Source organism: Camelus bactrianus, chromosome 2, assembly GCF_048773025.1.
Source record: "Camelus bactrianus isolate YW-2024 breed Bactrian camel chromosome 2, ASM4877302v1, whole genome shotgun sequence".
Classification (NCBI taxonomy): Eukaryota; Metazoa; Chordata; class Mammalia; order Artiodactyla; family Camelidae; genus Camelus; species Camelus bactrianus.
Window position 1 is genome coordinate 102179979 of NC_133540.1, and position 15880 is coordinate 102195858.

Genomic DNA, 15880 nt, shown 5'->3' on the forward strand with positions numbered 1-15880 from the left:
ATAATACAAATGAACCTATATACAAAACAAGGAAGAGACTCAGACATAGAAAACAAATTTATGGTTACCGAGTGGAAATGGAGGCAGGGAGGGATAATTTAGGAGTATGGGATTAAGAGATACAAACTACTATACATGAAATTGCTATGAAACAAAGGTTCACTGTATATTATAGGGAACTACATTCAATATCTTATAATGGAAAATAATCTGAAAGAAGTGTGTATAACAATCACTTTGCTGTACACCTGAAACTAACACAATACTGTAAATCAACTTTGCTTCAGTAAAAAAGATCACCACTTCTACAAAGCATACAGCACGATCAGAAAGTCAATGTTGCTTTAATAGCAGTTGTATTCACTAACATTTCTAAGAAAAAAGACAGCCTAGTAGTTACAGAGTTGGAGTCATGTGCCAGAGTGCCTGGGCTTTACTCCCAGCTCTGCTAATGAACAAGATATAAAAAGAACCGTGCTTCAGTTTCATTATCTCCAAAATGGATATAACAATAATAATGAAAATGTAAACAATTATATAATAACATATAAATAATAATAATACAATTATTATTAACCTGTGGGGATTTCATGAGGATTAAATGAGCTAATATAGGGAAAGTGTTTAGAAGAGCATCAATGAACATGATTACTATTATTCTCCAACATTACTAAGTGGGAAGACTATGGATATTCTTCCAAGTTTGAAATTCTTGCAGGGCAAGGAGTATTTGTAAATTTCTGCCATGAGTTCACATACTTACCTCCTTGTTTTCTAGAATATCAATCCTTCTCTTTGGAGGCCATGAAGAATATACCACTCTAACTTATTCTCATCTTTCCAGATATAGCACATATTAGCATTTTTAAAGCCATAGTGTCTTACTGTTAATTATATGTGGGCAAAAAAACTGAATAAATCTCAATTGCAACACCTAAACTTAAATACCAAGAATGAAAAATCTCTATGCACGTGAAATAAAATGTGTTATAATAATATAGTTTACTGTAATTAATTGTTATGTAGTAGTTTCTTTTCAAGCATGCTATTTGAAAGTCCTAAAAACTGTTAAGAAATGTGTAAGTGGCCCCTGAGTGTTTTCCTTGATGCATTCATTCGCATAGCAAAAATCTTCCAAGTAGTGAGTTGTTTTAGAATTTTTTTTGTGAGAAAACAGTCCTTGAATGTTTCATTTTGAGTACGTTCTAAATTCATAAAATGGATTAAAATTAAAGAATGAGCTCAACTGTGAGAGGATCAGCTCTGATACAGTAAATTTAAAAAAAAAAGTTCATGACATTTTTTGAATAAGTGCAGGAAATAACAAAAAGTCCTCTGATATCATAGAGAAAAAAATACAGAACTTCTTCAAGTTGTCCCTCCTCTTTTAAAGCTCAGGGTTTACAATGTTCATTGGGAAGTTCGGTTTATGTCGTGGGAAGCGTGCTCCCTCACAGGCTGACAATGAAAGCTTTGTTGAAATTCTCCAAGACGTTGGTTAATCCGGGTTTGGATTTATTTTATCCCTAGGATAGCTTGTACCCTAGGAGGACTCTGAAATACTGGTGACTCACGTCTACTGCTCTTCTTTACAGGGAGACAGTGGCGGGCCTCTTGTTTGTGAGCGGCCTGGAGGACAGTGGACATTATTTGGCTTAACTTCATGGGGCTCCGTCTGCTTTTCCAAAGTCCTGGGGCCCGGAGTTTACAGCAATGTGACATACTTTGTCAAATGGATTGAAAGACAAATATATATCCACACCTTTCTCCTAAACTAATTCCAAAGATGATCAGAGACTTTTGCCAGCGACATTCAAAGAAAACGGCCTTCCTGACCGTGCAGAACTTCCTCCTTTGCAGAGAGGTATACAGAAGCACTTTTTCATGGACCGGGATGCTTAACAGTGTGCTGCAAATGTTCATGTCTTCTTGGTCTAGTTTTATTCAGCTTTTTAAAAACATTCTATTTTTCTCCTACTTTAAGTTCAATGAAAGTCTTTAAAAAACAAAGCAAAAGTTTGTTCTTTTGCCAGGCAGGCTTAACCTTGACTGTAACATGGAATGATCAACTCTGGAAAAAGAATAATTCAAGCGCTAGCCCAACAGGTTAGAGAAAGTTCCGTTTTGTCTGGTCACAGAAAGGACACTGAGATCCAAGCTGACTCATCTTTGCCAGCTTTTGTTTCTCAAGCAGAGTAGCGTAGTGGCAAATTTCAGTATTAACTTTGGTGACTTGCTTTTGATTTATTAGAAGCCAAGATAATTTACATGCTTAAGTTATTTTCTATTTCTCTTCTAAAGTTTGCATAATTCTGAGCACTTACGAAAGACAGCAGAAATTACAAGACAGACTGAGCAGAAAGCTTGTTTGATATCAATATTAGCACTTGGTATCACAGGACTGCCCATTCTGAATTTAATCAAGGTTGTAATTTTATAGAAAAGTTTCCATGGAACCTTCCTGGCTGAGGTTTGTTCACTGTGTATCAGTTGCCAACTGAGCTTTCAACAACTGGAAAAATATATGTGGGAAGTATTTCATTCTGCTATGGGATAATGAAGTTGAAATTAAATTTTACCAAAGGCAAACTCGCTTTAGAGTGAAGAGATGCAATTTTTTAAAAAAAGAAAATAAAATTGTACCCCATACCTAATTAATTATTTCCCAGTTTTCCTGTGTTCATCCATACCAATAAAAAGCACAGTAAGACTTTGCATGAAGGAAAATATTTTGCAATTTTCCTCAAAAGATGTTTAACATCTGGTGTTGCCATTTTTCCCCATTGATAATTAAAACAAAAATTTAAAGATGCTTTTAAGCACTAGGCCACTTTATGAACATCAATTTCTGAAGTAATTAGTCAAAGAATTTTTCTCCACTAAAAAGTTTCAAAACACAAATCTTCACATGCATCTAATTTAATGAGTCAGGCATCCCTTTTGCAACATCCTAATGCCTTTTGAATGAATAGGATTCCGTACTAACCTTCACCAGCAACCTGGGTGGACTCAGCATTCCACAGAGGTCACCTGCAATTTTATACACGTCTTTTGGTACTTTTCTACCTGTGTGCATATGCGACATTTGAAAAGTTGTCTTGACACTTCCACATTATTCATCTCTTGTTCTGTAGTTTGTGTAAACCTGTTGAGAATGTAAAATCCAGCAGCTGAATTGTGGTCACAACTATATGAGAACATATGTCAGTTTTGTTATCAGTACATAATCTAACAAATTATGCTCATGTTCAGTGAAATGTACGTATTATACTTATTTTAAATAACCTTTAATACAAATAAAATGGTATACTTTTTTTTTAATGGATATGAAACATGGATAGCAAACCCCAGAAAATTGTGTCTCCCATTATAATAGCTGGCACCCAGTTCCCCACCAATCAAAATTTACTTACCTGTCTCACTCTCACAGGAAGGAACATGCTTTTATTTTAGATGACTGATGGCTCTTTGATTAGTCTGAAATGAGGTTGCTAATAGTCTCAAATCAGCCACTGAGTGTCCAAGGAAAACTTCAGTTCTGGCAAAAGTGCAAGGATCTTTAATGTCTAGAGCACATTTTGGGAATCTGACCCAATTCTTTTATAAAGTTTTTGGAGTAAAATTGTATTGCAAAATGTATACTGTTAATTAATTTTTCCTGGCTTCTAAAAGCAATAATGTAATGCTTAGTCCCCACCTCCCCAAATTTGGTGAAATGCACTGAACACCCAAATGCAACAGGTCACATCAGCTTGGGTGACTTTGTATAAAAGTTACTCATTTGTAAATGAGACCCTTTAAAAGGCTTCATACAGATCCAAAATCACTTTCTCCTGAGGACCAGATTTATTTCAGAGTCCAGAATTTTTTTAAATCTTGAAAACCTAGTATTAAAAAGTTCAGCACCCTGTAATAAAATGTATTAATATTTTTGTGGCAAAAATATACAAATAATTACATTAAATAAATAAATAGCCTTACGTCTATTTAAGACATTGAATTTGTACCTAATTTATGAAAACTTCAGTTTTCAGAGTTCTTGGGATTGTGGGATTGTGGAAAACGGATTATGGACTCACGGAAACTCAAGAATTTACTCACGAGTATAGATACTTTGGATCTTGGAAATTGCCCTTTTTTCTTAGTCTTTTGGACTCATTCTTTTTATCCTTAGATTCTAATTCCTTGTTGTATTTTTTACAAGTGAATATATCTCTAAATTTTTATTCATCAGAAGATGATCTCAGGGAATGAATGCCAGCTGCTATGAAGATAACAGACGATATGACAACACTGATTTTTCCATATAAGAGAAGATCAAAACAGTATTCTGGTAAAAGGTGTACTTTAGGATTTTCCATCTAAGTTCTGGTACCAATTACTGTTGGATTCAGTGAGTATATACAGAAGTGAAGACAGTTTTTGTATATGTTATTTATTAAACAGTTTACTTTAAAAAAAATCATAAGAAAGCAGAAAGCTACCTCAATTAGCCATGGAGGATTTTCAACGTTCTATAAATCTGTTTGTGTAAAAGACCATTTGCAATAATATTATAAGGCTACAAAAAATATCAGACCAGCATAGTAGGCAACAGGTATAAGATTAAGCCCTGAGAATAATAGTTGAATAGTCATTAAGAAGACCTTCATATAGACATGGAACATTAGCATGGAGATTTCATGAAGGAAATTCTGGGTGGCTGACAATTTTCAGATGAATAGATACAGAATTTTAAAAGAACTCAACAAGAATACATGATATTATAATAACACCTGTCAGTTTGGGTAGAAACTAGTTTCTTTGTTCCAACTAAAGCCAGCATATATGATTTGCAACAGTAAGTAACTTGATTTAGACATACCTGTCCTGAAATGTATCAAAAAAACAAAATTTTCTAATAATCTCATGGAATCCTTTTGAGGACCACCAGTATTAGTCTCAGTTTATAGTATCTCATTTTTAGAGTTTGCAACACAAGAAAAATTATAGGGTATTGTAAAGACAATAAACCCTCAAAAGGTCTCTTGTAGACTGTTTTGAAATTGATGGTCTCATTTTGATCAGGCTATTGTCAGTTTCAGAATACAGGAAATTCCCAAATGGGCTCTAGACTTAGCTGATTCTGTCTTCCTTACCTACGGCCTGTTTCCACATTGACATTACTGGCACAGAAGCAGACCTCATGTAAAGTCTTCTTTTGACTGGAAGCAGAGAGAACACATCTCCATGGAACCCTGGCATTGCTGCTGCCCCTCCCCAGTAAAGGCTCCACCTCAGGAGAACACTGAAATAGGCAGAGAGTAAAATAAATATATGCTCAAATGAATTCCCTAGAGAATGTCTGCATTTCTAAGACAATTAAAATGCTTTCACAAAATCCAAAAAGTTTCATAAAAGCATTTGATTCTGAATTAAATATTTCATTTCTATAAACTCTGTCCAGGTCAAATTCAGCTCTTTCACAGATGTATCTACAAACATACAGCAAAGGTCATCACATTGGCATTTGCAAGTCCAGTAAAATGTTCTTGTCCCTTAAGGAAAAATCCGAGTCATTCTTTCTAGGTAGAGAAACCTCTTCAAAATCCCTCTTCCAAACTTGAACGAATACTTGCAACTCAAGGAGGGTAACCTGATTTTTTAATCCTTTGAGGGTCCAGCCATCCCTGAGGCCTTAGTTTCAGATGAGTTTCACGTACAGATGAGTTTCCTTGTTTATCCGCACAAGAAGTTGCTGACGTCATTGCAAAGGCAGCAGAACGATCAGAGATGGGTATTCGCTCTGAATTGCAGGTGAGTGGTCAGCATACTTAGATGTCACCTGACTCATCTTTCCAGCCCCTCACCACTTCTTGAGACTTTCCATCCTCTCCTCTGCAGTCAGTCAAAACGCTTAGCCCTCAGAATTGGAGATGGAAACAGGGATCCCTGAAGAACTCTGTATGTAAGCCTAGGTTACAAAAAGCATCACAGAATTACATTCACCTCAAATGCACTATGGGACACAAGAAATACTCGCCAATCAGAAAAAGTAAGAGGGTCTGGTGGCCCTTGCTGAAGTAAAGGAGGAAGACAAGTGAACTATAAAATGGAGATAATAATAATATTAAATATTTGTAAAGCACTTAGGTTCCCTATTGTCAAATAAATAATGAAATAAAGAAAATCTGTAAAAGTCGAGATACAATAGTGCTACATCACAGGCTTAATGTTAAGTTAAATGAGATAGTAACGTACAAAGCAGGCAGAGTGTTGGCACGTAATATATGTATGTATTTTTAAATGCTAGCTATTGGTTTCCTATAGCTATGGGAACAAATTACTAAAAACTTGTCCCTTTCTGGCCAAAGTGGCAGTAATTATGCCACTATAGCATTCTCAAAAACCTTGTGAGTCTCCAATGTATGTCATGGGGATTTTTACCATTAGATAAGAGGGTCCTCCACAGATCTTTCCTGTGTAATCCCACCTTCTTTCTTGGTGGCTGCTGAGGTGGCTGAGGGGACTCACGAGTCACACACCTCATCTCCAGCGCCAGCAAAAGGCTGTCCAGCCACACTCCTGGCCTTCTCTCTAGGGCATACTCCCAAACAGCCAGTCTCCTGATTTTAGTACCTTTTGAAATCTAGATAGGCTGAGAATTTCCTAAATCTAGTTCTGTTGGACTTAAAAGTACTTCCCTCCATTTCTTTTCTCTCACATTTTACTATAAGCAGCAAGAAGAAACCAGGCCAAACCTTTGCTGCTTTGCTTAGAAAACTCCTCAGCTAAATATCCAAAGTCATCATTTACAAATTCTGCTTTCTACATAATGGTAGAGCACAATTCAGCTACGTTTTCTGCCACTATATTGCAAAAATCCCCTATCCTCAAATTTCCAATAACATGTTCCTCATTTCCTTCTGAGATCTCACTAGCAGTACCTTTAACATTCATATTTCTAGCAACATTCAATTTATGACTGTTCATGTATTTTCTAAGATGATATGCTATGGCTTTCTCTACCCATCTTCCTACTTTCTTCTGAATTCTCACCAGCAGGCACTTTAACGTCCGTATTTCTACCTACAGTCTGTTTAAGGGAGTCTAGTAGTTTTCTACTATGTGCCTCAAAATTCTTCCAGCCTCTGCCCATTATCTAATTTCAAAGCCACTTTCACATTTTTAGGTATTTGTTACAGCAGCACCCGCCTTCCTCATACCAAAATCTGTATTAGTTTCTGATGGCTGCTGTAATAAATTACCATAAAGCTGGTGGCTTAAAACAACAAAACCTTTTTCTCTCCCAGTTCTGAAATTGGTTTTACTGAAACAAAATCAAGGTGTTGGAAAGGCCGTGCTCCCTCTGGAGGCTCTAGGGGAGAACTCATTCCTTGTCTCTTCTGGTTTCTGGTGGCTGCTGGCATTCCTCCCATTGTTACCAAGGGATCTCTGTTACCCTGGTCAAAGTGCTTTCTCCTCTTCTGCGTCAAATCTCCCCCTGCCCCTCTCTTACAAGGATACTTGTGATGGCAGATAATCCAGCATAATCTCCCCATCCCAAGATCCTTAACTTAACCACATCTGCAAATTTCTTTTTTGCTACATAAAGAAACAAAGGTTCCAGAGATTAGGACATGCATATAGTTTAGGGGGTTATTTTTTCAGCTTACCAGAACAATATTAGATAGAATTATACTGTTAATGCTCTTAAAGAAATTTTTTCAGGTTATAACTTTAAAGTAATTGTTTCTTCATAAATTCTACAAATTCATCTTGTCAGTTTTTAATCTGAAAGCTGGTAATAACAGCACCACAGAAGCATCTCAGTTTAACCATGATATTATTATGTAAATAACTGGAATCACAGAATGAGTCTGGTGGGTTTCTCTTATGCATTTCTAGAAGGGATATCTGTCAGCAATAAAGGGTTTGTGCCCATCATGTCTTATGATGGTGTTACAGACTGGGGTTGGCAAACTTTTGTCCAATGGTCCAGACAATATTTCAGGCTTTGTGAGCTAGGTAGTCTCTGTTGGAACTATTCAACTTTGCTGTTGTAGTGCAAAAGCAGTCATAGATAATACTTAAATTAATGAGGATGCCTATGTGCCAATAAGCTTTATTTACAAAAAAAGGCAATGGGCCAGGTTTGACCTGTGAGCCAATATGTCAAGCCTGTTAGAGAATAATATGAAATCACCATTTTGATGCTCATATCATGTTTAAGAAGGTAGAACAACTATTTGCTATCACGCTTTCAACTAAACAGATAAATATTATAAAACTTAAGGGGGAGGAGCTCTAAAGAATTTGAAGAATCTATAGATTAAAAACCCACGCATACTTCTTAGCCATTTCCATCCCATATAAGAAACTGAGTTAAATGAAAGTGGCAATGATAATTGAAATCAGAGAAAGGAGGTAAGTTTTCAATGTTTAGAGACTGTGCTAAAGATTGCTACATGTCCCCCAGGACCCATTCTCCCCTTCTTCCTTTTAGAAACCCCCAGATTTTAGCCACTCGGCATCTACACACCAAGGTTCTAGTTGATGGGATATGAGCAAGGATGTGTGCCACGTCTGGGTCATGCCAATGCAGGAAAGAAAAAAAAGCCAGGAGGAAAGCTGGAAAACTGTATGCCCTCCATCTTTTCTGCAAGGATGCAGGGATGTGGATGTGCTGGTGGTGAGTCATCTTCAGTCATGCAAATGAGGGCAACACCCTTGGGAGATGGCAGAACAAAAAGGACAGGAAAGGATCTAAGTCCTTGGATAACTTTGTGAAACAAAGCTGCCCTAACCCTGTGGACTGTCAACCAGATTAGAATCTTCCTCGAGCGAGAAATAAATCTTTTCATCTGCTTAAGCCACTTTTGTTCTCTGGTGAAAGCGTTAAAACCAGTATTTTAACTAGTACACAGACTGACTTCTCCACACTCATCAGGATGGTCTAACAGCCATTGTTAGCAGTTGCTTGAAGGATTCTAAGCCTACGATGTCATGGACTCTCTTGATGGTAAAACAAATACCATACCTGGGCAGAAGAGCAGCACAGGTGGTGAGAACACAGACTAAGTAGAACACTGGATCCAGCATGTGCTCCTGCATGATCCAGTAGGGGTTGGATGGTGGGTTGCAAGTTACACACATGGCTCCAAAAGCCAAGGCAAATAAAAAATAAGACAAGATGCTCCCAACAATGACCAGCCCGTGGATCCAAGTCTGCAAGACAAGAAGAGCAGGGGAGATGAACATGCTTTCTCTGATAGGATTTTGCAGTCAGGCAAAATCTGCTGTGTTGAAGAGACAATACATCTAAGCAGTAGGTAAATGGTATAACAAACCTTAGTGAACCAAACAAAATATTGAAGAGAGAAGGCAAAAGCATCTTTCGTAAATAGCTCATATCACTGTTTAAATTCTATAAAGCTTAAGTTAAAAGCCAAGAAGTAATTCTGATGACTTGTTTATTTTGTATTGTCCATGCACCATGATGCGTTTGGATTCTTTCTGTATTTTTCCATATAGTCACTCACTTGTCTGTGTCTTCATTAATCCAGTGAACCTCAGACTTGATCCACTTAAGTAGGTGGTAGACACTACTGTTGCGCACCAATATTCTCATTCTCTTTGCCCAATAAGCATTCAAGAGGATTGCACTTCTCCACCGCCTTGAAGTTAAGCATGGCCACATGTCCTGCTTTGACCAATGAAAGGTAATGGGAAGCTGGCAAAAGCTTCAAGCTGGAAGTATGGAAGAATGGGTATGCAATTTTCCATACTGTCCCTTTTTTTCCATGTCAACCAATAAGTTCTTCTTGGGGATAATTCCAGATGGTAGAGCTACAAGACACCTGGGGTCACTGAGCCAACCCTCAGAGGACAACTGCTCTAGAGATATCTGGAACCCTGGTAAGTTTACATGAGCAAGAAATAAAGCTCTGTGTGTCACACTATACACTGTCCACCTTCATATCTACGTGTAGCTTGCATTATTATTTTTCTTAATATTTTTCTGTCAACTGGTTTACTATTTAAGTTAGAGACTTTATTTAGAAAGAAAAGCAGATTACTCCTTTAAATGTAATATCAGCATTACCTGTCAAAACAGTGCTGAGTCTGGGGTCTGATCCGCCTTTGTTACAAAGGTAAATTAGCAAGAGTTACTGCGATAAAACACAATACCCCAAACAGATTATTTCTTTGACACGATCCAAAGTACAAAAGAGAATTACCTAATGCGGCAGTCAGTGTAGTTTAGTGAAGTGTACAGTACCACCTACAACCACTGTATATACCACGGTGGTATATATTCCTCTTTTGGGGGAAGCACTGCTTTTATTAATCTTTTTGATTTTCTAGGGCCATAATTTTTACACAAGGTCCAATTTTGTCCATTTTCCTCTCAACCTTGCAAAGTATTTCCCCAGGGCAGATACCTTCACAAGAGTCACAAAGACTGCTCATTTTGTAAACATGCGTAAAATGCTCAGAAAATGTTGCTAAATCCACAATTAAGATTATTATGTCTCTAAAACAATGATTTCTTAATTTTTTTCTTTCTCAAATGTTCTTCCCGCTGAGCCCTATTGCCTGATTTTTTTTTTCCTTTAAGATGTGCTTTTGGCAAGTGAGATGTGACTTGATAAAGTTGACATGTTTAGGTGAATTGATACAGTTAGAGTCAAGAGACACAAAACTGACAGGGAGGTAGGGGAGGTGGCAATGGGATGGTGGGCAAAAGTGTGAAGGGAAACAAATTCACATCTTCAGAATAGCTGACTCATACTGACAGTGGATCTTCAGAGGCCATGAGCTCTAGCCTCCCCTGGCGTGAGGAACAGTTCTTCAATGATTCATCCTTTACAGAGCAGTCACTGTTCTTGGCACCTTGCTTTCACTCCCCTTCTCATGGTGAGGACACCCAGCATCACGTGCAGTCTTGGCGAAATATTCCTCCTCTTACCAAAGCCTATGACTGGAGCTAAGGAAATAGAATTCTGTCACCAGGGACTGAACCTGGAGCACAATGAACAAGGCAAGAGCAGAAGGAAACGACTGGGGCCAATTCAGGCCAGAGTACCATCCTGACAAGCCTTCCCTTAGGCTCTGTTCCCTGGAGCAACAGAGCAACTCTGGAGCCTCAGGATGGGTTTTTTGTTTGTCTGACCACAATTTTTCTGTACACACACATATATATATATATATATTTTAATTGAAGTATAGTCAGTTACAATGCGTTTATTTCTGGGGTACAGCATAACATCCCAGTCATGCATATATATATGTATATGTGTGTGTGTGTGTGTGTGTGTGTACACACGTTTGTTTTCATATTCTTTTTCATCAAAGGTTATTATAAGATATTGAATATGGTTCCCTGTGCTATACAGAAGAAATGATTCTTCAATACATTTTAATAACTTTTCTACTTTAGCCAAAATAGATTGCTGTTGCTCATAACCACTGAATCCAACCAGACACTTAGAGTCTTCGGACATTAATCAATGTCCGAACTTAAGCCATGTCACTTTAGTATCTATAAAATGAAATTAACTAGATACTAAAACAACCCCAAATATTTCAGTTCTAGAATTCCCTTTACTCTTCCCATCAGATATTTGCAGGTAATAACCTTTTACTACACTTTAGGTTTGTCATGTTTGGTTATAGCAGGTTATAAACAAAGCGAGTGATATCAAAAATAGTCAGCCCTACTTAAGTTTTAAAATAATCTCATAATACAACCTCATATAACATTTGAAACTATAGCCTCATTCATTCAGCTACTTCCTGTTTGAAATACATCACCATCAAGATGTTAAATATATCCTCAACTAGTTAGTCATTTAATCATTCATTTATTCATTCAAATATTTTCTGAGCACCTACTGTGTGCCAGTCTTGTCCTAGATACTGGTATACAGTGGTGAACAAAATAAACATGAACCCTGTCCCCAAAGAGATTATAGTCTAATGTAGAAGAGAAACATGAACAAAATAATCACATAATTAAATAAATAAGTATGTTATTATCAGGACTATGAATGAAAAGAGGATGAAAAAAACAGATGGTGAGGGAAAGGCTCTTGGAGGAAGAAGCATTTTTGCTGAAACCTAAAATAGCATTTGAGCTGGGTGAAGTGCAGGATCCAAAAGGGAACTAAGAATAATACCATCAGAAGATAGGGTCAATGCTAAGGCCCCAATGTGGTAATGAGCTCACTGAAGCTGAAAAACTGAAGCAGGGGCAGTGTGTTTCCAGCCGAGGAGTAACTGGAAATGAGAGAGAAGAGGAGGCAACACTGCACAAAGCCTTACAGGCCATCTGAGGGCTTTTAGATTTTATTCCAAGTCCAATGGAAAGCCACTGAAGGGTTTATATAAATCATATAATATGACTTATATATTTCAAAAGGATGGTTCTGGCTGTTCTGTAGCGAAGGACTGGAGGAGTCAAGGGCACAGGTGAGAACACAAAGAAGGCTGTCGCAATGGCTCAGGAACAGATGACAGTGGCTTTGACGACAGTAGAGACAGTGACAATGGAAGTGAGCGAGCAGCATAAATAATCCCAGAGGCAGTTAACTCTCCAGACAGGGGTGGGGTGTTCTTCATCTGCAAAGGAAGGTTTGCAATAAAGCTCTCTGTATCTGAATCCTACGTATTAGCTTTGCTGCAGAGCTACCTTGCAATCATGTGGATGAAAATACTTAACTTTATCATTAAATCAGCAACGAAGCTCAAAAAGATCTAGACTTAAATGAATGGTAAACATTCTGGAAGGAGAAAAAGATACATCTTTAGGTCTTATGAGAAAAGCATAAAATCATCACTTAACAAAAGTCAGTATACCAGGATTATGGCGTGACACCTGTTTTTGTTTTAGTTGAAAGGCATCAGCTTGGTCTTGAGGAATGCTGGCCACAGAAAGGTGATTGTTTTTCCAGCCTGACTCACCTCCATGAACCACCCACAGCATGGATACCACCAAGGGGAGCAGGCAGGTGTTCTCCACTTTCCCCGGCTGCACGTCAGCCTCAGCCTAACGGCACTCAGCGACCAACAAGAGTGGCCGTGAATCCCCCTCCTTCCACGTGGTCATCGCTCTTCTCATTACCACGTGTCTTCTAGGCATGAAAGGCTTAGCAGGGTCATGGCTAACAGGCATTTCCCCACGGATAGTTTCAGGCTCCTTCAGAGGCAGGAAAACCACTCACCAGATTCTTGCTTTCAATGACCAGATGGAGCAGAATGATGAACAGAGCAGCTGTGTTCAGTGGATTTCCGAATGTAAAGATGTCAATGTCTGAGCCACGGTAGGCCTGCAAAGAGGGGATGAGGGCTGGTGACTCTGAGGGACTGTGTATACTTCATTACTTGTCATTACGTGTCATTACTTCACTCCATGGCTCAACTGAGGATTCAGTCCCTTCTTCAGTGTTCCTGGTAACTGGTCATTTAGGATAACCTTGAACGTTTTCAGAAAAGAGACCGACTCTCTCCCAGACAGGCCATCTAATCTTTGAACTTTTCAGTTGGAATTCCTTTTTATTCTGAATCATAATGTATTTTCCTTGAAACTGTTACTTATGCTTCTAGCTCTTTTGTGGTACAGAGAAATATCAAATATGTCTCACTTAACAGAGTTGCAAACTAAGGCTAACGTGAGTTTATATCTCTGTTGAGTAAATATCCACCCCTCTCATATGTGTATGTCTTCAAGTCCTTAAAGTAGTCCTCGAATGACACAGTTTTCTGATCTTTTATAATTCTTATCCTTGTCTTCGGAGTACACTTCAGATAGCCATTCCTCTTGAAATGCAGCATACCTAAAATATTCTAACTGGGTGAATTCAAGTCATTTTATTTGAATAAAGAATGAAAATGATTAACTTAGAGACTATTACTTTTTTCATTCTTATTACTAATAGAACCTTTGTTAACATCATCCGTGATTAAATTCATGTTTTCTTTGTGGGGGGGCGGATGTGTGGATGAGTAGCTATAACATGCTGCTTTGTGCTTGGTGCTGGCCTAATTTTTAAAATTAATTTACACATTCTTTTCTTTGTTACCTTTCTTCCATTCTTTAACTATAAAACAGCTTTTTTGGTGTTTTTTTTTTTCTTTCATTTTGGGGAGACTACTTATAAGAACTTAAATTTAATACTCTGAATGTCATCCTGGTGGAATTAGCCCAGCACTCCCTCATAATAGCTTTCATAATCTGACTTTGCCTCTCTGATTCTGACTCATCTAATTATACGGCTGGACTTAGAACTTTTTTCTAGTTATTAACGAAAATTACCAAGCAGTACAGGGCCGAAGAGACCCAAAAGGACTCAGCTAGGCACTGCTCTCCAAATTTAACCCATTACCTAACTTATTTTGGAGGCGGAGGTTATAACTGAGTTAGTTAATAATCAACTTGATTATATGAGCCATCTACCCTAATAAGCCTATTCTGATGCTGATATTGGCAACAAAGAACAAAGAAGCATCACTGATTTGTTAACAGCAAATCGTCTGAGTACACAAGGACTCACGTAGTAAGGCACAAAGAAGCAGACCAGGCTTTGATAAAAGGCATCCAACAAGGTGATCCAGAAGGTGCGGGGTAAGTATGCCTGCAAATGAAACAGATGTTGGGGAGGGAGTGATTAATAAGGGTCAAAGCAAAATCAACGAACAACACAAGCCGGTGCGTATTTTTGCTTCTCTGGGGGAAAACTCTATCCCTTCATTCTTTCACTCACAAAACAGGTGGGATTTGTAAACAGTGGTGGAAGAATGAGGGGTTGTAATTTAATGAGATGAGTTCACAGGCAAAAAAAGCATCCCTGAATTTCTTCAACTCGTATTACTTTTAGCATTGGATCAATCTTAAATCCGCCTGGAAATAGGAACATTGGTACTAACTTTCCATTTCCTATTAATCAAAAAACACTGGTTCAGAAACTCCAAATCCATCTACTTCTTCTCCACTACTCCCTTCATTCTACTTCACCACCAACTCTCTCTGAATGAATGGAGAGCCGTCCAGCTGGCCTCTTTGCTTCCTCTCTTAGCCCTAATCCAATCTTCCCATAGCAGCCAGCTGGTTTTAAAAAATGTAAATCAGGTTATGCCATCTACCTAATTAATCAAACTGACCTCCTCTTATCCCTCCAATGACTTCCTCTGTGTTTCCAATACAAAATCTAAGTTCCTCTCGGTGGTCTGTGAGGTCCTGCGTGGTCTGCCCACTGCAGCCCCTGCCCTCCAAAGCCACCTTGCCCACTCTTACTTTCATTCACCATCCTCTCAATACACAGACTTCACCCTATGTCTCAAATACGCCAAATCCATTCTTTCCTCGGGGCTTCACCTGCACTATTATCTCTGTCAGAAATTCTTTCCTGGATCTCCCACGTGACCAGTTCCTCACTCAAGTGTCACTTCCTCACAGAGGCACAGACCTCCTTCCCCAGACCAGTCTAAAACTTACACCCTTAATCATTTACTGCCATGGCATCTCTGAAGTCTCTCATCACCATCAGACATAATTTTATGTATTCACTTGATGATTTTCTATGTTCTCTCAACAGAATGCAAACTTCAGAGACTGGGACTTGGGCTCTTGATTATTCAAGTGATTAAAACAGTGTCTGGTACATAGCAAGTACTCAACAAATAATTGTTGGATTAATAAACCATTCTCAGGTAACTTTCAGGTGCTAAACTGCTTCCTACCAAAAGCTCGTAGAAAGAGAGAGAACGATCAAGTAGAGACACTTGTCAAGTGATTGGCAACAGGTTTTCAAACAAGAGACAACCCTGGTTAAATGGTAATGTGTATGCAGAAGGATTCTGAGGCTCCATTCAGACCCAGCAGGGAGGATGGAGTGCTATG

General features: G+C 38.3%; 2 protein-coding genes across 8 annotated transcripts in view; one reads left to right on the forward strand and one right to left on the reverse strand.

Moving 5' to 3' along the window:
* CORIN (corin, serine peptidase) overlaps window positions 1-2654 on the forward strand; it is a 222448-nt gene extending 219794 nt beyond the window's left edge. For all 6 annotated transcript variants that reach the window (XM_074348354.1, XM_074348360.1, XM_074348358.1 and 3 more), the window contains one exon: window positions 1596-2654. In XM_074348354.1, coding sequence (XP_074204455.1) covers window positions 1596-1778 — 183 coding nt within the window. In that variant the 3' untranslated portion in view covers window positions 1779-2654. The remainder of the gene's footprint in view (window positions 1-1595) is intronic.
* A 1756-nt stretch (window positions 2655-4410) lies between these two features.
* ATP10D (ATPase phospholipid transporting 10D (putative)) overlaps window positions 4411-15880 on the reverse strand; it is a 94064-nt gene continuing 82594 nt past the window's right edge. The window contains exons 20-23 of one of the 2 annotated variants that reach the window (XM_074348342.1): window positions 14535-14615; window positions 13206-13310; window positions 9020-9207; window positions 4411-5953 (exon numbers count right to left, since the gene is read on the reverse strand). In XM_074348342.1, coding sequence (XP_074204443.1) covers window positions 5884-5953; window positions 9020-9207; window positions 13206-13310; window positions 14535-14615 — 444 coding nt within the window. In that variant the 3' untranslated portion in view covers window positions 4411-5883. The remainder of the gene's footprint in view (window positions 5954-9019; window positions 9208-13205; window positions 13311-14534; window positions 14616-15880) is intronic. The other variant, XM_074348344.1, reaches the window with a different exon arrangement.